The 22,911-nt window shown below is 47.1% G+C and overlaps 1 protein-coding gene across 2 annotated transcripts in view; it reads right to left on the bottom strand.

Moving 5' to 3' along the window:
- Positions 1 to 18,650, bottom strand: part of MIB2 (MIB E3 ubiquitin protein ligase 2) — a 42,241-nt gene extending 23,591 nt beyond the window's left edge. For both annotated transcript variants that reach the window (XM_066202841.1, XM_066202840.1), the window contains exons 1-3: positions 18,387 to 18,650; positions 7,230 to 7,586; positions 5,705 to 5,876 (exon numbers count right to left, since the gene is read on the bottom strand). In XM_066202841.1, the coding sequence (XP_066058938.1) occupies positions 5,705 to 5,876; positions 7,230 to 7,476 (419 nt within the window). In that variant the 5' untranslated portion in view covers positions 7,477 to 7,586; positions 18,387 to 18,650. The remainder of the gene's footprint in view (positions 1 to 5,704; positions 5,877 to 7,229; positions 7,587 to 18,386) is intronic.
- Positions 18,651 to 22,911: the final 4,261 nt, after the last annotated feature.

The following is a 22,911-nucleotide window of genomic DNA, read 5'->3' as shown; positions in this document are numbered from 1 at the left end:
CTCTACTTTTAATTTGCGGCAGCAAGCCAGAGCTCCTTCACGCCAGGCATGGTTGATGAGTTTCGTGAGATTTTTCTGCTGCAGAAAGTTCTTACCCAAAGAAATAAACACAGTGAAGGGGACCGGGAAGCAGAAGGGATGGTCACCCTGTAGGGTGGCAGGCCATAAACATCACAAGAATCCCAACTGGATTTTCAACTCGTGGGAGACACAAACCCACATCCCTGCCATGACACACGAAGATCCACCTCCAGAAAAGCCAACATGAAGATCTTGCAGGAACTGCAGGCAAAAGTGACCTCAATGCAAGAAATTTCAGCTTTTCTAATCCCCCCCAGCAAAGCTTTTCCTGAAGCTCTTCCAGCAAAGGATAAAGGAAGGCAGTTCTGACAGATGGCTGCTGGTTGCTCAAGCAGGAACCAGACTAAGACAAGGACGCTGGAGAGGGATCAGGATCACAGAAAACTATTTCAGGAACTGTCTTTACCCAGATTTTTTCCCTTTTCAATCCTCTCCTTCCCTGATAAGGCCCAGATCTTGACAAAACCAGCTGTATCTTTGTAAGTAAAGGCTGCGGTCTTTTGGTAACCCCCAAAGTAACTCGGATCAAATCCTGCTCTGGAAAGCCACAGCAGGGAAGGTTTCAGACCAAGGATACCACATGGGAATTAAAAAGGTTCCTGCAGACAGTTTTTCCCAACTGTGCTCTCAGAGATGTTCATCCAGAGCGTTTAAAGGCAGGATATTGCACAAAGATGAAGAAACACCACTGAGCACAGGGAGTGAAAATGTCTTGTCATCATCCTCCAAACATCATTATCAGCTCAAAACCCAGTCTAAAGCTGGTTCAGTGAAGGTTTCTCTTGCTTGCAGTTTTGATCACGTAATTCCAGAAAAGATAAAGATAAAATGTGTCACTGAAGCACAATCCCTGCTCTAGGAATCAAACAGAATAATCCAAATGACACAAGGGAAGCCCCAGTATGACAATACACCTGGGTGCTCATGTTTGGAGTTTTTTAAGGAGGCACAGTCAATTTATCTGGCAAATCATGGTGGTTTTTACTTTTTCCTAAAGTGAAATCAAACAAATTCATTAACAGATTAAAAAAAAAAAATTCATATTAATAAATTCATCTGATTCCAAATATTCCTCACCCAAATTTCTTAGCTTAAACTGCCACTGTATAAATAACACCTGTTGAGAAGGTTACTATGTAAATAAACCTGCATCCCTTTATTGCCCAGTAATCAAACACCCAGCAGTTGTCACTCAGCTGCTGGATTAGTTCAGCTCTCAGCAGAAGCAGCCACAGATGGGAGGTTGGATTTATTGAAGCTGCCTTGAATGGGCCTGCACTGCACAGACCTAAATCAGAGCACGCACTTGTCCCTGGATCTGGTTTCCAAATCCAGCTGGTAACTCCACCAGACAGAGCTGGTTTAAGAATTACAGATGAAAATAACTGCAATTTCTGTTTTGACTACAGGATAAAACACAGTGGGAGAAAATATTTGTATTTCTTGTGCTTGATTACACAAAACATTTCCCTGTGCAGCTCGCTGGCTCCTCCAGCTCCATTGTTTGCCAGGGAAAAAACAAAACAAAACAAACCAGAGCTTGTGAAAAACTACTGAGGTTGTGATTTATTGGTGAGAGAAGGCTAGAAAATAGCCTGGGTAAAATGCACCACATCTGAAATTCAACTCAGCCCCAGCCCTGAGCAGGTGATCCAAGCAAAAATGTTGGTGCTGCATGGGAATGGAACAACATTCATCTTTTGTATGAGATTATCTCAGGTTTGATTATTCGCAGAACTCACCAGAGTGTGCCTGACTTTTCCAGCCCTAATGTAAACTTGATGAGCTTTGCTTTGCTGCCCTGCTCACAGGCACTGATTTATCTCCCAATTACTAAGCACATATTCAGCAAATGGATACAACAACTCTGAAAAAAGCTCTTCAGCAAAACCGAGCTGTTCCATCCTTTTAAGCCAAGCCTCTCCCACAACAGCCATAAAATTCAAACCAAACAAGACCAATAAAAAAATAACAAATTAGGAGGTCAGGAAGAGATTACCTCAAATAGCAAAATTAAAAAAAAAAAAAAAAATCAGCACCTCCTGTCACCTAAAGTTCAAACTCAGGTCATTTTAAGAGCTGAAAGAGCCTTCAGGTAAAGGCATCTTCAAAGCCTCTTTAGAAAACTGATTGGGAACCCTCTGCAGTGCCTGTCTGGGGTTAAATCCTCCTAAATCCTGGGATTAGTGACCTGCTACAAACAGGGATGTGTTGGCCTTGCCTGGTTCAGGTGGCCCTGGCAGCAGCAGCAGCAGCAGGAATTAGTGAAGAACCAAAGGATCCCCATTCCCTGCCAATCCTGGTCTCTAAAGGAGACACAACTACAAACCCCAAATCCACACAGCATTTACCACGGCTTTTTAAATACTCTGATTTTTCTCTTTTTGTCCTTAGGGAACTGGCAAAGGTTTTATCTTCTACTTTAGTTAGAAGAGAAGAAAAAAAAAAAAGAAGAAAAAAGAAAAATAGAGATGAGTGATCTAAGCAATAGTCCCAGTGAGTCATAAGCAGGCAAGTTCTGCTCTTGAAAAGGATGCTGCAGTGCCTAAGGCAAAGTGTCTCCACAGCTCAGACCTCCCTTATTCCACAGAAATTCTCTCCGTGGATTGTTCAAAGGTGATCCGTGCCCTTTGTTCCACCCCAGGACATTGCACCCTTAATGCAGAGCACCCTCCACAACCCCCCACCAACAAATCACACTTGCATTAAAGCAAAGATGTTCCCACTGCTTCCTGCCCCTGCACTGCGAGGCATTTCTGAGTAAAAAGCATTTAATTTGGCAGCTCCCGGTGTGAAAGGTGCAGAAAACACACATTTATTGCAGTTATTGTGCCACCCTCGGGTCCAATCCTGAAACCAAACCCGTTCCTCACACCCTGTTTGCTCCAAACGCTGAGTGACTTCCAAGAACCACAACGTGAACCTTTCATTCAGCTTTAAAACCGCAGCTTTCCACAACAGGGGAGCCTCTTCCTGGAAAATTTCTAATTCCTCTCCATCCCAAAACTCGGCAGGAATCAATACCTGCCAGGCAGGAACAGCAGGAAAGGTGTTCCATTATCCAATTAACCTGCTGTTTTATCCTTGCCCCTTATGGAGGCTCCCAGAAATCACTGCCACACCTGACAGACTCATGCTGTGTCTCTTTTTTGTTTTCTTTTTTTTTTTAAATTCCTTTTTTTTTTTTATAAGCTGCTTGTTATTCTGAAGATCCTTATTCCTGCTAATGCACAGCAATGTAAATCAGAACAATGCTGATTTTATAAAGATTTGGTATCAGGCATTCTGGCCCATGTCTAGAGTTGTTTTTTTGTCAAATTAAGTTAATTTGTATCACATTTTCTCTAACTACTCATCCAGCCACGCTCACAGAAAAAAAAAAAATTAAAAAGGTGAAAGGATTTAGGAAAAAAAAAATCCAAGCCAACCAAAAAGCACCATCAGACATCACATCCTGCTCTACCTCCAGAGCTCTCCAGTGCTTCCCTGACATTCCAGAGTGGTGCTGCAGTTTCTGGCAAAGTCAAACAATTCACACAGGACAGCCCTGGCCCTGGCAGGGCTCCTGGCCATGCTCCAAGCTCCTTTTTTCACCCTGACAGCAAGAACTGCACTGCCCAACTCCAGCAGCAGCCTGGACACAGGCACAGACCAGCCCTGGAAGGGAAAATTGCTCTGTTTCCATCTTCCACCACTCAGATTCCTCAAGGAAAAAAAAAAAAAAGATCAAATTCTGCAGAGGATGAGTCCTGGGGAGAAATTACCTACAAATCTGCCTTTTGATCCAAGACAGCATCCCAGGTGCTCCTGGGGAGGGTCAGGACCCTGCTGCCCAAAGCATTTCCCACCTGCAGGGTTGGGATGGGAAATCCTCAGCCACAGGGCAGAAAACTGGGGCTGCTCTGCAGCAGTGCCTCTTTTATTTTTAACTTAAATGTGAGTAAAATGATGTACCTTAAAGCTCAAATAAAAGACACAAGCAGGCATCCCTGAGTAACTACTTGGAGATAACTCTGTTATTAATAGAAAGAGAAAAAACCCCCTCATGTCTATTTTTATAGAGATGTGTATTTTTATAGATAAACCAAATTGTGAAGCTCATTTCACAGTAGGATCTGGCTGGCTTCTCATATTAACACAAGCTCCAGAAACACCCTAATCTGGTGGATAAACACAAATTTCAGAGCTCAGAGGGGAGATTCTCTGGCCAGCAACATCCCTCCTCTGCCAGGACTCGGAATTCTGGAATTCTGGCTCAACCAACGCTGGCACCACTCTGGCAAAATCAGCTGCAGGCAGAGCTTCCCACATGGCAGGAAAAGCAGCTGCAAATCCCACACCTCTGCCTTGAAAACAGTAATTACACTTTTCATTCCACAGATGGATGCAAGGCACTGTGATATTTTCAAAGGCAGGCCAAGGGAAAAAAAAAAAAAAAAAAAGAAAAAAAGAAGAAAAAAAAAGGAAAAAAAAAGAAAATCAATGACAGAGATAAGCTGATTTCTTATTCCTTCTCCTGAAGGCAAGAGGATTACATGATTCATCTCCATGCCCACTTTAGGAGATGCAAATAAAAGTACTGCTGAGGCTATTTTTGAGTTCTTCCTCAGGACAGGAGAACAGATTTCCCATGTTTTGGCAAATCATGGAGGAGCATAAAATTACAGATGCTGTTCCACAGGCACCAGTGCGGCAGTCAACTCCAAAAAACCCAGGAGTAAGTGAGAAAGTGCTGCTCTTCAGTGAATAGACCCCAAGAATAAATCGATAATTTGAGAGTGTAAGATCCCTGCCAGCCTCCCGTGGCCTGAGAACAGCAAATAGCAAAGCATGTCAGAGAAATTATTTAATTGTGGGGGATGCTGAGGAAGAGAAAAACCAGAGCAGAAATCACTCTTTTTGTCACTTTATAAAAACACTGCAGATTTCTGTTTGCTGCCTTTTTTTTTTTTTTTCAAGCAGCTTCATAAAACCTAACCAAGCCTGACATTATTCTACAGAACAAACCTTTTAAAACCCAATCAGTAAAAACTGAGCAGTGCCCAATAGATTTACATGAATTTCTTTATAAATCACACAGACACGTACAAGTCAGGTTCTAAGTTAATGCTGGGTTATTTTGCACAGCCCTGGGGTGCACACAGCAGGTTTCGGAGAGCCCTAGGATATAACTGAGCCCCATAAATTGGAATTATTCTAAAAAGAAAAGATCTTTTTGGTCATAAAACTCAATCAGCAAAACTTGAACACTGCCTGCCGTATCTGCAGGATGTATAAATCACACAGATATGTACAAATTAGGTTCTACTGGGTTATTTTGCACAGCCCTGGGGTGCACCCAGCAGGTTTTGGAGAGCCCCAGGATGGAACTGAGCCCTATAAATTTAAATTATTCTCCAGAACAAACCTGGAATTATTCTCCAGAACAAATCTTTTTGGTCACCCAACCCAATCAGCAAAACCTGAGCACCGCCCAATAGATCTACGAATTATCCAAGTCTTACTTAGGTTCTAAGTCATTGCTGGGTTATTTTGCAGACCCCTGGGGTGCACAGGGCAGGTTTTGGAGAGCCCCAGGATGGAATTGAACCCCACAAATCTGCTGAGGAGGAAGAGGACTCACGGCTGGGAATGAGCGGTCTCGTAGCGCTCGAAGGAGTGGGACAGGTCGTGTTTGTTGTTCATGTAGCACTGGGTGCACAGGTCGTAGTCAAAGCACATTTTGCATTTCCACCTCATGCCTCGGATGCCGTGCTTCTTGCAGCAGTCACAGATGATGTTGGGGTGACGGACACCTGGGGGAGCAAAAGGGAATGGGAGATCCACACAAATTCCAGGGAAAAGCAGGTTTTTAGAACCACCCCTCCAGCACCGCAGAATGCCAAATCCTCCCAGGAAAAGGCCTTTGGAAAACTTGGAACCTGTGCTCAAGTTTCTCTGAGGTGCTTATTTGGCTTTTGACATCCCTGAGAACTCTGCTGCAGCATCTGCAACAGCAGCATCATCCCTTCATTAAAGAGAGGGATGGGAGATCCAAATTGACTGATCTGGAGAAATTTAAACAAACTCTACTTTTAATTTGCAGCAGCAAGCCAGAGCTCCTTCACACCTTAGAACCACCCTTCCAGCACTGCAGAATGCCAAATCCTTCCAGAAAAAGAGTTTTCACTGAGCCAAGGGCAGGCAGGAGTACTTCACACACAAACACAATGAAGCTAGAAATCCTATGAGTGCTGTGTTTACCTCTTCCAGCTTCTTACATTCCCATTTTTTATCCCAGTCGTGTCTAAAGTAAACATCTCTGCTCATTACAGCACAAATACTGCTCATGGAAGAGTGCCATGCTTAGTGCTGGGCATTGAAAGAGCTCTGCTTCTAAAGAGAAATTATTTAAGGGCTAGAAAACCCTGGCACAACTGTTCTGAATGAATCTATTCCTCTAATCCGCACTTTGCAGAATTAGGACACATGACTGTAAAGGGGATTTGAATGAAACTTGACAAACGCATGTTTTAAAGGGGAAAAAAAAATCGTGTATTGTAGGTGATGCAGCAATACGACGTGAAGTGATATGTGTCACTTGAAATATCCTTTTCCTGGCTGGAGGGAATGACAAAGTCAGTGGAAGTGTTCAGCTCACAGATGGAAAAAGCTGGAAAGCACAGAGGGAAAACAGGAATGACCTGGACATGCACAGTGGTGTCAAAGGCACAAGGGACATGGGCAGGAGGTGGCTGTGCCAGTGGCTGTGTCATTGCCCAGGCCCTGCTCAAGCAGAGGGAAACAGGAATGTCCTGGCCATGAACAGCCGGTGTCAAAGGCACAAAGGACAGGGACAGAAAGTGGCTGTCCCCTTTTCCAGGCCCTGCTCAAGGAAAGCCTTTGCACAGAGGCAAACAGGAACACCCTGGCCATGCACAGGTGGTGTCAAAGCCTGTCCCAGCACAAAGGACAGGGACAGAAAGTGGCTGTGCCCTTTTCCAGGCCCTGCTCAAGGAAAGCCTTTGCACAGAGGCAAACAGGAACATCCTGGCCACGCACAAAGCTCAGCATGGCTCAGCAGGCGGGCGCCAAAGGCTGGCCCACGGCGCAGGTGTGACCTGGGGCAGGAGGTGGCCGTGCCAGGGGCTGTCCCCTGCTCTGCTCACCTATCTGGGCGTTGTCATAGAGCAGCAGGTCGTAAGCCCCCTGGAAGCCCGTGCGGTAGTTGGTCCTGTTGCCCTGATCCCACTGCACCACCACGGTCTTGTCGGGCGTGGTGGGGCTGCCCGTCCGGCCGATCTCCACCACGGTGCCCACGTTGCCCTCGCCGCTGTCCTGGCTGCCCCACTTCCAGTCCACTCCACGCACTACCCTCATCCCGACCTGCATGCTGGCATGGGGCTCCAGGTCCATGGATCTGCACAGCAAACCCTAAAACTCCTCCTCCTCCTCCTGAGGGGTCTCGGAGACGGGCGGGATCACCGGCAGCGCTGGCGGCGTCGTGGGCAGCATGGTCAGCACACCTGGAAATACAGCAGGGATTTTCAGGTGATGCCACTCCATGTGTCACAATTCCCCCGGAAATGCAACAGGAGTTCAGGTGATGCCACTCCACGTGTCACATTTCCCCTGGAAATACAACCGGGATTTTCAGGTGATGCCACTCCACACGTCACATTTCCCCTGGAAATACAACAGGAATTCAGGTGATGCCACTCCACACATCACATTTCCCCTGGAAATACAACAGGAATTTAGGTGATGTCACTGGGCAAGGAGTCCACAAAATTCCAGTACCAGCCCCTTGATTTCAAACTCAAGAATAAGCACAAGAGCCACCAGAGACACAACAGCAGCAGCAACAAGCAAGAACAGTAAATAACATTGAAAGAAATGACCAAGAAAACACCAGCAGCACGATTTTACCAATAAAAGCCATTCTCAGTCTATTTTTCAGGCAGTCTCCTCACATGCATCTTTTCTTAATACAGCACTGTCGAGTTTCACTTGCCCTTCAAGTCAGTTTTGGTTTTGATTTGAGGATACAGGAAGTTTCAAAACCTGAAAGAAGCGTTTGTCTGTTTTGCCCAAGTAATGGCAGGTTTTCAAAAACGTGGCCAATGTCAGATTAATTTCAGTCGTTTCCTGTTATTTATCCACGAGCTACAGCAGGAACAGGGAAGGGCTGCTGCTCAACCTGCACTAAAGCCAGCAGATTTAGTGCTGGGATCAATGAGACAGGGACAGCCTTCCCAACTGTTGCCATGAGAATGGGTAAATGAGGTGAACACCACACAGATGCAGCACATCCTCAATTCTGAATTAAATCAGGTTCTTGAATCAAGCAGATTCACAAATCCTTGTTTCTCTCTTTACCAGCATCACAAGACAGAGAAGAGGAATGTGGTTTTCAATGAGGAGAGCCTGGAAAAATCTCCTGCAGCATCCTCGGGTATCCCTGGGTCTCCCTCCTCCTCCTGAGCTAACCTAACATCCAGATTTTCTCAAAACTTGAAAAAAAAAGGCCCGAGAGGATGCCAAGGGATAAATAACGCAGATGGCACGAGCAAAGCTCCCCCAGTGCCACGACACAGAGGGTGAGGAGCTGCTCCAGCTGAGGGGATGTGCTCAGCCCCAGCAGCAGGAGCAGCTCTGGGCCCCGGGACGTGCTGTCAACGCTCCCACCCACCAATAAAAGCAACTGAAACCACCAAACCCTAAAAATAAAACCCGTCCTCCAGCCAAACATCCCCTTTTGAATGCATGGAGGAGTCGTTTGATGCAGAACCACATTTCCAGCGTGCAGCGGGAGCCTGATTTCTGCTCAGCCTCAGCAGCTCCTGCCTCTCCCTCTCCTCACTGCTGTGACATCCAAACCCCTGGCACAACGAGAAGAGCATCAAACCCAGCTGTCCCTGTGAACTTCACATCATCCTCCCCTCTAATCATCACTAAAAGTCGCTCTGGGCGACTCTTTCATTTGTTTTTTGCGGGGGTGGATGTAACATCGCTGAGCTGAAGGTGCACCAGTGTTTACTGTCTTTATGAGAGCAGGAATTATCAAAGAATATCCTCTTTAGAGCCTAGTGAGATTCTCCCTCTCCTTCCAGATCAGAGATGAATAAAATGGACTATTTATTGCTTCAACTAAGAGGCAGAGCTGCTTTTTTTAAAAGGCTGCTATGAATCAGTCAAGGCAGTGGAGCAGAGAAAACAAATGGGAACATCCAACAATGCAAAATAAAGCACGATTCAATTGTTGTTACGGGGCTTTTCCCTAAAAAGAACCACCACCACCCCTTCCTGCTTCATCCAAGGGAACTGGGGGTGGGTACTAACAATGGGAAAAGGAATTCCATGCTCAGGGAAGGAAGCAACAAATTCCACAGGGTGCTGGATGGGGACAGAGGGTCACTTCCCAGCCTTAAAGAGTTTTCTGCCATTTCACTGGGCCTTCCTCCCCTCCCCAGGAATGAATGAACCACCACAGGCTCAGAGCTCTCAGTATTCCAAGGAAAGCAATGCCAGCTCCAGCAATTATTGATCAAAGAACATTCCAGGCTGTCCCACAAACCCACAAAGTGTAAATCCCCACAGCACAAAGGAGGATAATCCCTCCCCACCTGAAGAGAGCAGAGCAGGCTGGCACTGACACATCCTGACAAGTGCCCAGCAGAGAATCCCGACGGCAGAGCCAACCCTGTGTCCCAGAAAAGCAAACCCACACTTCCCCTGTGCACCTTCCCACAAATTCTGGAGGCTCAGCTGCACACCTGAATGCTTCCAAAGGAGCTGCAAAAACCACCAGCAGCCCCTTGCTGGCTGATCTGAGGAAGGGGAATATTCCATTTTCCACACAAAAGTGGCTGCTGCACTCCCAGCTCCTCCGCAGGGGAGATGCAGAGCGGGAGGAAAGGGCTGCTCAGAAGCTTCAGGAGATGAATTACAGCACTCTTGTGGTCTGAGCCTTGCCAGAGCAGCATTATTGACTTCCTAAGTGGAAATGTTTCACTCACTGAAGCACATACTCCTCCCTTGATGCTGCCTGGGCTGTAATTATTCCTGGGAAGGACAGGTAGAGCTGCCAGAAATGATTCGCAGTGAAAACATCGATTTCCCGTGGGAATTCCAAGTGATCATGAATGAAGAATCCAATATAAGAAAAGCAGATTTCTGAATCCTCATCTAAACCAACTGCCCTTGCCTACTGTGACAGAGGAAAGAGCAGCATAGATGTAATCTCTGAGTTTTAGGAAATTCCACTAAAACTTAACTGGAAAAAAAAAAAAAAAAAGGGAAATACTCCAGCTTTCAGCCCACAGCATTTCAGCTGTAATAATTGTGGCAACTTTCTGCCAATATTCAACTCTGACAGCCCCAGTTTCCACCTCGTGCGAGGGAAAGGTTGCTGCTGCTCTGGCCCCACAGCAAACAGAACCCAGGGCTGTAAGCAGCTGACAAAAATCAGTGCCTGGAACTCCATGATCACATTATTTGAAAAGAATGGTAAACAGAGGAAGTGTTTAAAAGAAAAAAAAAAAAAAACAACCAACAAAAAGACCCACCAAACAGCTTTTCTTCTTCCTTTTACACATATTTTGCAGTTTGAATTGTCTTCTGAGGTGAGTTCCTCTAGTCTGGAGAGATTTGCCCATGCAGGGGATGACTCCTGAGGCCACTGCAAATCACACACTTCCCCAAAACTCCCCAACTTCCCCAAGGGATCAGCCCCCAAAGCAGCCAGCATCACACTGCACATTTTGAAAACAACATCACTGTCCATTTCTTACTCTTTTGACTCTTCCAGTGTCATTAAATAAAGTCTTACCAAGCCATTAAAAGTGCAGATTGATCAGTTACCACCACTGTAAAGCTTCAAGGCTTAATTTTGCATATCCTCACATCAAGAATAGCAACACAGACACAATTTTGGTGTAATGGCTGAGTTAAGCCAGCTCACACTGACTTAAAGACTGCTGGTTTTTAGCAGTATCACCCTCTCCACTGCTCCTGTGAGCATTCCCCTACAGAAATAAGGCTCAGCAGGGTTTTCCCCCTTTCCTGACACAAATTTCACAGCTCAGTGCCTGCCCAGAGCTCACCTGCACCATCAAGTATTGTTCCCTACCCGTCTTCTTACCTGCAAGCCAGAAATAAACACTTCTGTGTTCTTTAATAACAGACAACCAGGATGAAATACCTCTGCTCGAGGCTTACAGCTGCTAAGTTTACTACCAAAGTCAGCATTCATGCCAAAAACCCTTAAATTCACACAAATGTAGTCGCTGTTAGATGAAAACAGAGCAGAAAACCAGCAAAGCACACAGGAAATCAATATTTTTGACCCATCATCACATGGATAGTGTCCTGTAGCAGAGAAGCTGTGGCTGTCCCATCCCTGGAAGTGTCCAAGGCCAGGCTGGGCAGGGCTTGGATCAACCTGGGGTAGTGGAAATAGGATGGGCTTCGATGTCCCTTTAATGTCCCCTCGACCCAAACAAGTCTGGAATTCCATGAGACTCTCCTGCAAAGCCACAAGGCCTCAATGACATTTTTCTTCCCTTCCCCTTGTGCAGTCAGGAATTTTGTTTAGTCTAAAATGTTTGCAAAATGGCATCACTGGCACAGGGAGGGAGGGAGGGAGGCAGAGAGGAGCAGATGCTGCTTTTGTGGCCTAAATACCAACCAGCAGCTCAACGAAGCCATTTTACTGATAAATCAGTCTGAGCTGAAATCAGAAAATCAGATATGGGGCAGCTGCCACTGGTGAAACCAATCCATCAATAAAAAAAAAAAAAAAGCCCTGCATGAGGTGAAATCATTTCCAGGGCCCAAAGCTCACGTGCTCCCAGAGTATATTTAACTGTATTACATAAACAGAATAAAGCAGGTGATTAATAAGCCTTTGCTCAGGGATTAATATCTTGTCATTCCAGCATGAGAGCAGGCACAGGCACATCCTGAAACACAGGGATGAAATGCTAAAAATAACCAGCCAGGCTCAGAGTCCCCACCTAGCATTTTATCTCTGCAATCAACACTTGGCCTTTACAAATGCCAGCCCATTGATCTGTTTTGCCCAAAGTGAATTTTACATTCCATTTTACGCTGGTTGTGTTCTGGCACCGAGCTGTTCCTTTCCCTTGCAGCAACATTTGAGTGGGTCTCGCTCTGCTTTTCCATCTGTTCCCTCACCTTGTTAAAGGATGCAGGTCTAAAGGAAGCACCAGCAGATTTGATAATATTCAGGAGCAGTAGCTTTGTGCAAACTCTTCATTCCAACCTCAGAATAAATGATCTAAATAAATGATCTTCCACCTAAAGGTGGAAGAAGTTAAGAGAGAAGTTACATAGATTTTGGGTTCGTTGTGTGTGAGAATGGCAGGACCCAAAAGCTGCAGTGGACACAAAAACTGAACTGAGCTGGCCTTGAACCTTCAATTTAACTCAAATTGCAACCCCCCCTGTGACGACCACAGGCACAGAAAAGTGAACCTGCTCCAAAAACAATCTGCACAAAATCCAAACTGGCTTTGTCACTGAGAGCTGTGGACCAAAAAGGGCTTTTTGTCAGCACTGAGTAACAAAATTAATTAAACAAAAAGTGACAGTGATCACCCAGGAGCAAAGGCACAGCACAATGTTTTTCACGAACCAGCTCCCTGCTAACTGCAGGACTAAACCATGAAATGAACTTGGATTGCACAAGGGTCAATATTTGCTTTAAAAACCCTGAAATGCAAACAGCACCTTTAGGAAACACCGCCACAAACCACAAATAAACAGCTGGCACAGGCTGCCACCACCAGAAGCTGTGGCACACCACAAGGTGCTGGGTTTGGCTTGGGATTCATTTCATTTCCTTCGCTGCAGCTTGCCTGGTGCTCTGGTTTTGTGACCAAAGCAGTGCTGACAGCACAGGGGGGGTTGAGCTGGGGCTGGACGAGCAAAGCCTTTTGTGGTTTTCCCACTGAGGCTGCACAGGAATTTGGGAGGGAGCAGCCAAGGGCAGCCGACCCCGAGTGACCACAGGTGCTCAGCAATAAAAATTGGGGCAAGAAATAGGAAAAGGAGTCTCTTTGCCTTCCCAAGCAATCCTTGCACCTGGAGAATTCCTTAATTTTACTCTTCCAGTCCTGTTCCCTGTCCCACTGGGGTGAAAGGGAGCTGCCTGCCAGGGTTAACCCACCCCACACAGAAAGGTGAAATATCTTCTGCCAGCTCAGGGATGCTCAAAATTCACATTTCCACGTCAACATCAATCAAACCCCACAAAAGCACAAGTCTCCTCTCCCAGTTTCTTCTCCACGGCAAAACTTCAGGCTTTTTTTTTGCTGAGCTCAGTGCTCGTGTGCCCAGTGGAGAATTAAAAGTGATTACAAGTGGAAGTTCACACAGGGCATCTCGTGGATCTCTCTTATTACAATCCCATGAGGTAATTGCTCATGAGCCCGATGAAATTTCCTTCTGGCTTTTGATGAACTGTGTTCTTTCCAGGAGGGAGAAAAAAACAGCTCCAGCCCATTTGCTTTAATTGGAGCCGACAGTTTGCAGATTTGAGCCTGGAGCCTTGAAAAAGCTCAGCAGCTGATGAGGATCCACTTTTTCCTCAATAGCAGATCTCCCAGTTAAATTTACATTGCTTTGCAGTAAAAACAAATACTCCCTGCCCACGCACACACAACCACTAGGTAATGTTGTTTAAGGAGAAAAAAAAAAAAAAAAGCAATTATTTGCTAAGTTTGAATGAAAGTCTTTGCATAGATAAAAATGGGAGGATGGTACTTTAACTTTTCCATGGGAGATCTCTGTGGAAAAGAAACAAAAACTCAGTATTATTGTATTAAGTGATTCGTGTCTATTTCCTGCCAGGAATCACCATCACTTTTCTGGCCCTTGGCACTAAGAGGTCAGTAATCACCTGCATCCCTTGTTTGTGTGCCCAGCAGTCACAAAAGCCACAATATTAAAAAAAAAAAAAAAAAAAAAGAAAGAAAGAAAGAAAGAAAAGTTTAATAAAGTCAAATACAATCCACCCAGGGCAGCTGGAAAATCTCCACTGCTTAAAGAACAAGCTTTAACAGATCCATCAGGAAGGGTTTCAGTGTACTTTATCATGCCTTGTGGAAAAGGATGGACTAGGTGGCCTCAGCAAAATCCCTTCCAGAACTATTTTCAATCATCTAGAAATAGAGGATCAGACAGAAACATATTCCAGCAGTGAGAAATCTGTCTTGGCAGCGGATTTCAGCTGTGCTCTTCCTTGACATTGCTCTAATATATTTCTCAGAGGCAAGACCATCTGGCCCAGAGCTGATGGTGTGGAGCCCTGGTAAAGCTCAGGTCTGCATCTCTCTCACACCAGCTATCAACTCCTATTTACCATTAAAATCTCAGGTCAAGCATTTAAAAGTTTCATAGAACCCTGATATAATGACATGATCGCCTGTCCAGAAAGTCAGTAAGTGTCCCCAAAAGTCATTCAAAAAATCAAAATCCTGATTTATTGCAGGAATGAAAAAATCAAGAGGGATTAACCCTGATGTCCTGAGAGGTGGCTGAGGAAACACAGAGCTGTGGCTCTGGGGTAGGGCTGCTCACAGGTATTTAGACTCTGGGATCCTCAGCACTGGTGGTACAAAGGGATTAACAAACCCTCTGAGTTAAGAACACTATTTTTCCTCCTCCAATTTTTCCAAACGAACAGCAGCTCCTTCAGCCTGGCACTGAGGGAGCTGGAGCATAAAACCTGCTGGATCCCTGATGAGCCTTGATAGCTCATCCTACCAACTTGAGATTCCCCTTCAGGCTCCCAGAAGGGTCAGCACTGCACTCCTGCCTGCTTTCAGCCTGCAACTTGCCCTTTCTGTGCTCTGAAAGCAGATCAGAAGGTTTAAGTCTAATCTTTCCTGACGTGCCTTTGGCCAGGCAGGCATGTGGGAGCAGGACTAAGTGAGGAGCTCTTGCCTTCCTTACTCAGGCAAGGTTTGAGGGGTCAGCATGTCCATCAGTTCACCTCCAGCTCTGTGCATTTTACAAGTCCAGATGTTTTCTCTGTGCTCTGGGGACTCTGGAGAATCCAGGAGCACTCTGCAGATGGGAAATGGAGCCGTAGGTGCACGTGGGATCGGTGGCAGAGCCAGGAGCAAAGCTCACACATCCCAACTCCAAGTTCTGCTCTCCACAGCCTGGTCACAGGAAAAGAAGGAAGTTTCAACCCCTGATGCAAAATGCATCCCCAATTCTCTTGTGATTCCATCAGGGAATGTGGCTCAAGGTCTAAGATCAATCAGCTGAATATCCTGCCAGCACATCAATGTAACTTCACTGATTCCATGTTCCACTCTAAATGCTGGAAGATTTTTTCCTGTTTCTTGGAAATTTCAAGCACTAGTACAGAGGGAAAGGAAATATTTAAATTCTTCAAGTCTCCCAAGAAACAACAGACTCCACTCTGTTTAAGGAGAATTCAATGATCTCTCTCCCATCAGAGCTACCAGGGAGACTGCATGGAAAGGTGTGTTGCTCTCCCTCTGAGAACACTGGATTACAACTCTGGCCCCTTCAAGAATTAGAATCCTTGAAAAACAACCAGGACTCTCCATTCTGCCACTGGAAAACAGCAACTGAAGGGAAAGGGCAGGATCAGAGCTGCTGTGAGTGGCACAGTTGCATTCAGCACAGCCCTGAATCCTGCCAGAGCCCAGGAGCACTTCTGGAGCAGAGATGATGAGCAAAGCAAACAGATTTGATGGGAACAGGCAGGGACAACACGACCTCAGAGAGCTGAAGTAGGTTGGAGAAAAGCCTTCAACTCCAGAGAAACCCACCAGCACCAGCCTCTGAGAGCAACAAAATCAAACATACACAAACACAAGGCAGGAGATGAGCTCGTTTCTGAGGCAGCAGCCACAGCTCCGAGAATTCTGTGCTCCTGGAGCCACCCACTTCTTTAGGCAGCTTAAAAAGCCATGGGCATACCCCCTCCCAAGAAAAAGGGAAGGAGACAACTGCAACCGCCACATTTACAGCACTCCCACAGTTTTTTGCAGTTTCCCAGACATTTGACAAAGTTTTGGTGGAAAAGGCATCCCAGTTCCTCCAAACAATCCCAGCAGTGGCCATTTGCCGACCAAAGCAGGAGAACAACAGATTCTTCATACATGAATTTGGCACGGGATTTTCGCAGCCACAGAGCTCCAAACATGCACTCAAAATAAATGTCAAAACATATGATGCTGTACAGCAAATATCAGAATAAGCAGAGAATTGTGCCCAGCCAAATATCACACAAATACGAAGCTCCTTCTCATGGCAGTGACTCACAGAGCTGTGCTGTGCAAAGAGGAAGGGATGGGAAACACATTCACCTTTGTGAAGCCTAAAAAGGGAATAACTCTTTAGTAAAAAAGAGCCTGTGGTGGATGCTGTTAAATGACAGCTGAGAAGCTGTTTGTTATTAATGCTGCAGGCACCCTAAAGGAACTCCTGTCCTTCCACCACAGAATTAAATCAGTCTGAAAAACAGGCACAAGGTACTGAGGATACACCAGTCATAGAGCTGAAACTACAGAGAGTTACCTGACACCCAACTGCTGCCCTGTAAGTTAAAAAAGAACTTTTTAAAGGAACCACCGTGTGCTCAAAAGATGTCACCTGCTCCAGACACAAACCCAGACACCTGCAACTCAGAGCAGAAAGCAAAGCCCAAAACAGGGCAAGAACCTCTCCAGCTCTGCCAAGGCTGTGGAAGCTTCCCCTTTCTCATCTCCATTATCTGCTTGTCACACAGCATCATTCCCACCACAAAAATGTGGGATGTGGGTTATTTACAGGAGCTGCATCCCTTGACAATTCACTCCTCCAGATCCTGAAACCATGAATGAAAAATTCAACAGGTAATCAAGCGCAGAGGAAGGTCCTAGAGGGATGAACAACTGCATCATTCTTCACAGCAAGCAGTTGCAGGAAACCACGGAGTCGCTAAACAGAGGAGAAATAAAAATGGTATCTCATTTGAGCCACATACACTCCTCCTAAAGCAACAGAGAAGTGCAGAGGATGTCATGAGGCTCTTAGCCAAAAAGAGAGAAGGTTCAGCAGTAAAGCCAAGCTCAAGTGACCTCCATGAAGGTGAGCCAGGGCTCACTTGCTTCCCAGCGAGGTAGAAATCAGAATTTGTGACATTCAGAAAGTAATTCTGCAGCTGAGCACAGGCGGTGAAATGAGAGCAAAGACCTTCAGTGCCTCCAGTGCAGCTGCACCAACTTCTCCACTTTTAGTCTGGCCCTTTCTGCCTCCATTCAGGCAGACTGGAAATACAGAAAAACAGGAGAGAAAAAGGCACATGTGCCTTCGGCTCCGACCTTCCTTCCCCACACGCTGCAGGGCCACCGAAATTGGCGGCAGGAATCGCCGCCCCCACCTCAGCCCAGCCAGGCCTTACCTGCAGTACCTGTTGGGGAACAGGACGGGCGTCCAACCCTCCAGGGCAGCCAGGAAAACACGAAGGGAGCTGGAGCAGCAGCAGCGGGCGGGTGCGGCCTCAATCCCGGCTAAAGGGGCCGGAACCACCCGGGCTGAAGGGACCGGAACCACCCGGGCTAAAGGGACCTCAATCCCGGCTAAAGGGGCCGGAACCACCCCGGCTGAAGGGGCCAGAACCACCCGGGCTAAAGCAGCCTCAGTCCCGGCTGAAGGGGCCGGAACCACCCCGGCTAAAGGGGCCAGAACCACCCGGGCTAAAGCAGCCTCAGTCCCGGCTGAAGGGGCCGGAACCAGCCCGGCTAAAGGGGCCAGAACCACCCGGGCTAAAGCAGCCTCAGTCCCGGCTGAAGGGGCCAGAACCGCCCCGGCTAAAGGGACCTCAATCCCGGCTAAAGCGGGCAGAATCACCCGGGCTAAAGCGGTCTCAATGTCGGCTGAAGAGGCCAGAACCACCCGGGCTAAAGGGGCCAGAACCGTGCCGACTGAAGGGGCTAGAACCACCCCGGTAAAGGGGCCAGAATCACCCCGGCTAAAGCGGCCCCAATTCCGGCTAAAGGGGCCAGAATCACCCCGTCTAAAACGGCCCCAATTCCGGCTAAAGGGGCCAGAATCACCCCGGTAAAGGGGCCCCAATCCCGGCTAAAGAGGCCAGAATCACCCCGGTAAAGGGGCCAGAATCACCCCGGCTAAAACAGCCCCAATTCCGGCTAAAGGGGCCAGAACCACCCTGCTAAAGGCGCCAGAATCACCTCGGCTCAAGCTGCCAGAACCACCCCGGCCACTTCCAGCGGCCCCATCCTGAGGAGAAAAAACCCATGAAAAAGGCAGGCACGTACCTCAGCGCGAAGGCAGAGCCGAGGATCCCCAGAGCCACAAGCCCGGCGCTGCGCTCGCCGCCGTCCCTCCTCCATCCCCACAGCCGCGCCCGGGCGGGCGGAGAACGCCGGTGAGGGGGCTCGGCTGGGCTCCGCGCCTGGGATCCGCCCTTATCCCGCTACCTCCCGGGGTGGCTGTGACAAATTCCCCCCTGCCCCGGACGCCGGGCCGTGTCCCCGGAGCTCAGCCGTGTCCCCGCGGCCGCCGCGTCCCCGCGGTGCCGCTGCCGCAGCCGCAGCTCGGCCCCGAGGCCGCCCCGCCTGCGCTCCTGAGGGCAGCCGGGAGCCGTAGTTCCGCTCCGGGCGCTCCGACTACAACTCCCGGGAGCCCGCGGGGAGCCCGCGGGGAGCCCACCGGGAGCCCACCGGGAGCCCACCGGGAGCCTCCGAGCCCGGCCCGGCTCCGGGCTGAGGGGAAAGGTTCGGGGCAGTGTCGGGTTTGTGCGGGCGGAGCGGCCGCGCAGCCCGCGGGAAGGGGTGGGGAGGGATGCTGGTGGGTGAATGGTTTCGTGTTTGGGGTTTTTGGGATCGCTCAGTCCAACAAGTCCTTGGTCAGATGTTAAAGGAGTGGGTTTGGATTGGATGTTAGGGGGGAATTCTGCGCTGTGAAGGGGGGTGAGGCACTGGGAGAGGTCGCTCAGCCGTCCCTGGAAGCGTTCAGTGCCAGCGCTTGGAGCAGGCTGGGATAGTGGAAGGTGCCTTACCCATGGCACAAAGGAGATGAGCTTCAGGGTCCCCTTCCAACCCAATCTGTTGTGTGATTCCATGAAGGGAATTCGCGTCTTTGTTCAGCAGGTGGGCTTTGCAATCCTCCTCCCCCTGCCTGTCCCAGCCTTCTGCCTGGAACGAGACCACGGGTGGCTGAAGTGCCACCACATGTGAATCCCAACGCCTGAATCGTGGAATGGGCTGGGTTGGAGGGGACCTTAAATCTCCAACCTCCTGTTGTGGACAGGGAAACCTTCCACTAGGCCAGGCTGCTCCACCCAGCCTGGCCTTGAACCTTAAATCATAGGACTGCTACTTTTATAATTGCCTTCAGAGGCAATTGAGGAGTTTGTCTCCTGTCTGTGATGATAACGGTGATGACGGCGTTCATGTGACTCTCTCCTGTCAGGTGCAGGACACACAAACTCCGCTGACTTTGCCCCTTGCTGAGCTCAGAGACACCTTGAACACCCTGGTTAAGTGAGGTAAAACCTTGCCAGCGTCGATGCCCTGCGCTCACAGCAGGAATGCGGCAGCAAGGTCACAAAAAAATACTCCTTGTGCCACGCCAGCCCGTCAGGAGCACCAGCAGAGCCCTGGAACTCAAGCAGGGGGAAGGAGGACATCAGGCAGCACCATGGCCTGGGGCTTGTGGAGACTGGAGAGAGAAAATTTCTGAGACAGTGTCAGGGCACAGCAGCTGTTACTCTGAGTTTTATGGCTACAGGGTAAAAAGGACCTGTCCAAAAACAAGCTTGTCACTGCCACTTGATAAAGCCAAACAGGAGGACTCGGTGTCCCTTGTCCTCTGCGTTGCGTAAAAAGTGATGTTGGCCAGGCCAGCTAAACACAAAAACAGGGGAAATGTGACCATGGGAGCGTGGAATGAGGGGATTGATCTGCCTTGGTCCTGACACGACTGCATGTCACGTCAGCCTTGGGCCAGAAGGTGAAAAGTGAGTGCTGGGAGATATTTTGGAATGTGGTCAGTGGGTCTGAAGCTGAAAAAAATAAAAATTAAGATGTAAGTATTTTAAAACTGAAAATAATTAAAATTCAAGCTAATCTCGCCTTAAAAACAAAATTAAAAATTAAATTAAATTGTTTAAAATTTTTTTAAAAAGTCCAAGCTACTCTCCCTTTGAAAAATAAAAATAAATGGGCTGTTTGCCAAATTGCCTTCTCAGGCATCATCAGCCCAAAACGCAATGGCGTCAAAATGCAGCAATGAAAACTCAGCTTGGATGTTAAGGAAAATTTGGCCGTTGCAACGTTTACTGCAACGGGCTGGAGTTGCACAGCACTGAATACCGGGGAGAAACCTCTGCTTTTCCTATCCCGATTTTCCAAGGATATCGGCAGGGCTCGTTCGTTGCCCACTGGATGCCGCTGTTCCACAGAAATATTCATGGCCTGTTCCTTCGTCGGCCATGGAAGCCACTCCAGGCTCAGCCAGGCTGTGTGGATTTATTTATCCCTCGGAACCTGCCTTTTTTTTTTTTTTTTCTTCCCCCAAAAAGAAATCTCCTTAGTATTTTGCACCTTCCAGACACGGCACGTGGAAAACTTGGGCCACTTGATCCCTTTGTGATGTTCTTTGAAGGGGAACGTTTCATGGGGTAAAAATTCCAAATGTTTACATTTTAATATATATAATACATACAAAATATATTATATATATTATATAAAATATATAAATATATAATATGAAATATAAAATATAAAACATACATCATATAACACATAACATATTTATTCCATATTATAGATTGATTATATATTATATGTAATATAGTATATAATATATAGTATATTATATATACATTATATAGAGTGTATATAGTATATAATATATAATAAAACATATCTAATTATTTTATATATAGATATATATTAAAAATATAAAAATATTTTGGTGATTGAGGGGGAAACAGGCTGCCCTAAAATGTGTTTTCAGACCCTGTAGATAAAAATAATCCCCCCAAATGCATGTTTTGCATGCTTAATACAGGGGGAAAAAAATGGTTTTGAGAATCATCTCCTTAAAAGCAGAGTCTGGAAGTGGCAGCAGGAGCCACTGACGTTACCTTCGGAGGCAATGACCTGGATAAAGCAGCAAGGATGAGTGTGCTCCCACTTTTCAGGGAAAAACCAATGGTATTTATAGCTCAGCTCAGCCTCAGAACAAAGCAAAGTGACCTACATCCCTCCAGTGCCCAGCTTTGGGAATTAACTTTGAGGAAATTCAGTTTCCACATTTAGGTCTCTCTCCTCTGAAGCAAATGGAACCACGGCTTAATAAAATCCAAGCCCAAGGGGGATTCCTCTTTATTCCCTCCCAGGAATTTTTAGTGCTGAAAAACAACTGGAAAATGTAGCAAAAAGAAGAATTAAGGGTAGCAGGAGCAGGCAGGTGACAGACCCGGTGTGGGATAATCCCCTGTGCCAGCAGTTCTGCTCTTTGAGGGGTATTTGGGGCCCCCCTCTTCCTCCTGTGGCTGCTCCACACAATATCTAAGGCAGGATCCCTCCAGTGCTCAGCATCAGTGAAAAATCAGGAAAACTGGATCAGTCTTCTGCCCTTTGCTGAGTGTCCCAGCAGTGCCAGGTGGAAAAGTGGCTGAATTCTGGGATGGCCGTGCCTAAAGCCCAGGGTTGTGCGGAGGAGTCTAATGGAAAAAAGAAACTCATAATAAGCTGCTAAATATCAAGTTCTGCCCCTGCACTCTGCCCACTTCCCCAGAAGCACATATGAAAAAAAAAAAAAAAAAAAGGCAAATTCCTCTAATTATTTCATGTGTTTCTGACTTTGGGGTTAGAAGATTTCAAAATCAGAAATGTCTTCTCAGCCTTCCCTCACTAATATGGTTTATTTGTTGTGCTGGAGGAGCACAGCATATGGATTTGTGCAAGGGAAGCCTGTCCATGCTGCTATAATTAGCTGCTGGTGGTGACAGCAGGCATGTTGGCTTCTTTATTATTTTAAAATTCTCAGCACTGTGCCATGGGATGGGTTTCTACCACCCTGGAATGCTAATGGGTGGGAAAGCCTGGGAGCAGAGCAGCAGCATCCTGCACTAACAGAGCCTTGAAAATCCCAAAGTGATCCTGAAATCAGTGGGGTTACAGCAGCCCTGAACCTGGGCCCAGCCACAGGGTACACAGGAAAACCAATCCTCCCTTTTTTTTTTTTTTTCTTTTCCTGCTGCTGCAGTTATTTAAGCAACTCACTCATGTACCTGAATCCAGGCCTGTGTGGCTGTAAATGAATATTTGGCTTTGTTCCTGGGGAATTGGGTCCTTGTGCCTCCCTGTCTGTGGTGCACACACGAGGATTTTATGAATAGTGCTCGTGCTGTGATTCTTGTCAGGTCCTGTCCTAAATCAGAGTTCATTTTTAAAAGTGAAACTGCACACAGTAACAAGACATAAAGGTTTTATGAATAGTGCTCGTGCTGTGATTCTTGTCAGGTCCTGTCCTAAATCAGAGTTAATTTTTAAAAGTGAAACTGCACACAATAACAAGACACAAAGGTTTTATGAATAATGCTCGTGCTGTGATTCTTGTCAGGCCCTGTCCTAAATCAGAGTTAATTTTTAAAAGTGAACCCTCACACAACAACCCCACCCTTCCAGTCCTTGATGAACCACTTGCAGTCTCAGGTCTGGCGATTTTTACAACCACTGACTTCTGCTGAAAACCCAGTTCGTGAAATCCTGGTGCTATTCCAGGCCCTGGGAGAGTCCCCAGGAGGGACATCCCACCTTTGCTGCAGGA

This window comes from Chamaea fasciata, unplaced genomic scaffold, assembly GCF_029207755.1.
Source record: "Chamaea fasciata isolate MVZ Bird 193981 ecotype frontalis unplaced genomic scaffold, bChaFas1.0.hap1 SCAF_23, whole genome shotgun sequence".
NCBI lineage: Eukaryota > Metazoa > Chordata > Aves > Passeriformes > Sylviidae > Chamaea > Chamaea fasciata.
This window is presented reverse-complemented; position numbering and strand designations above follow the sequence as displayed.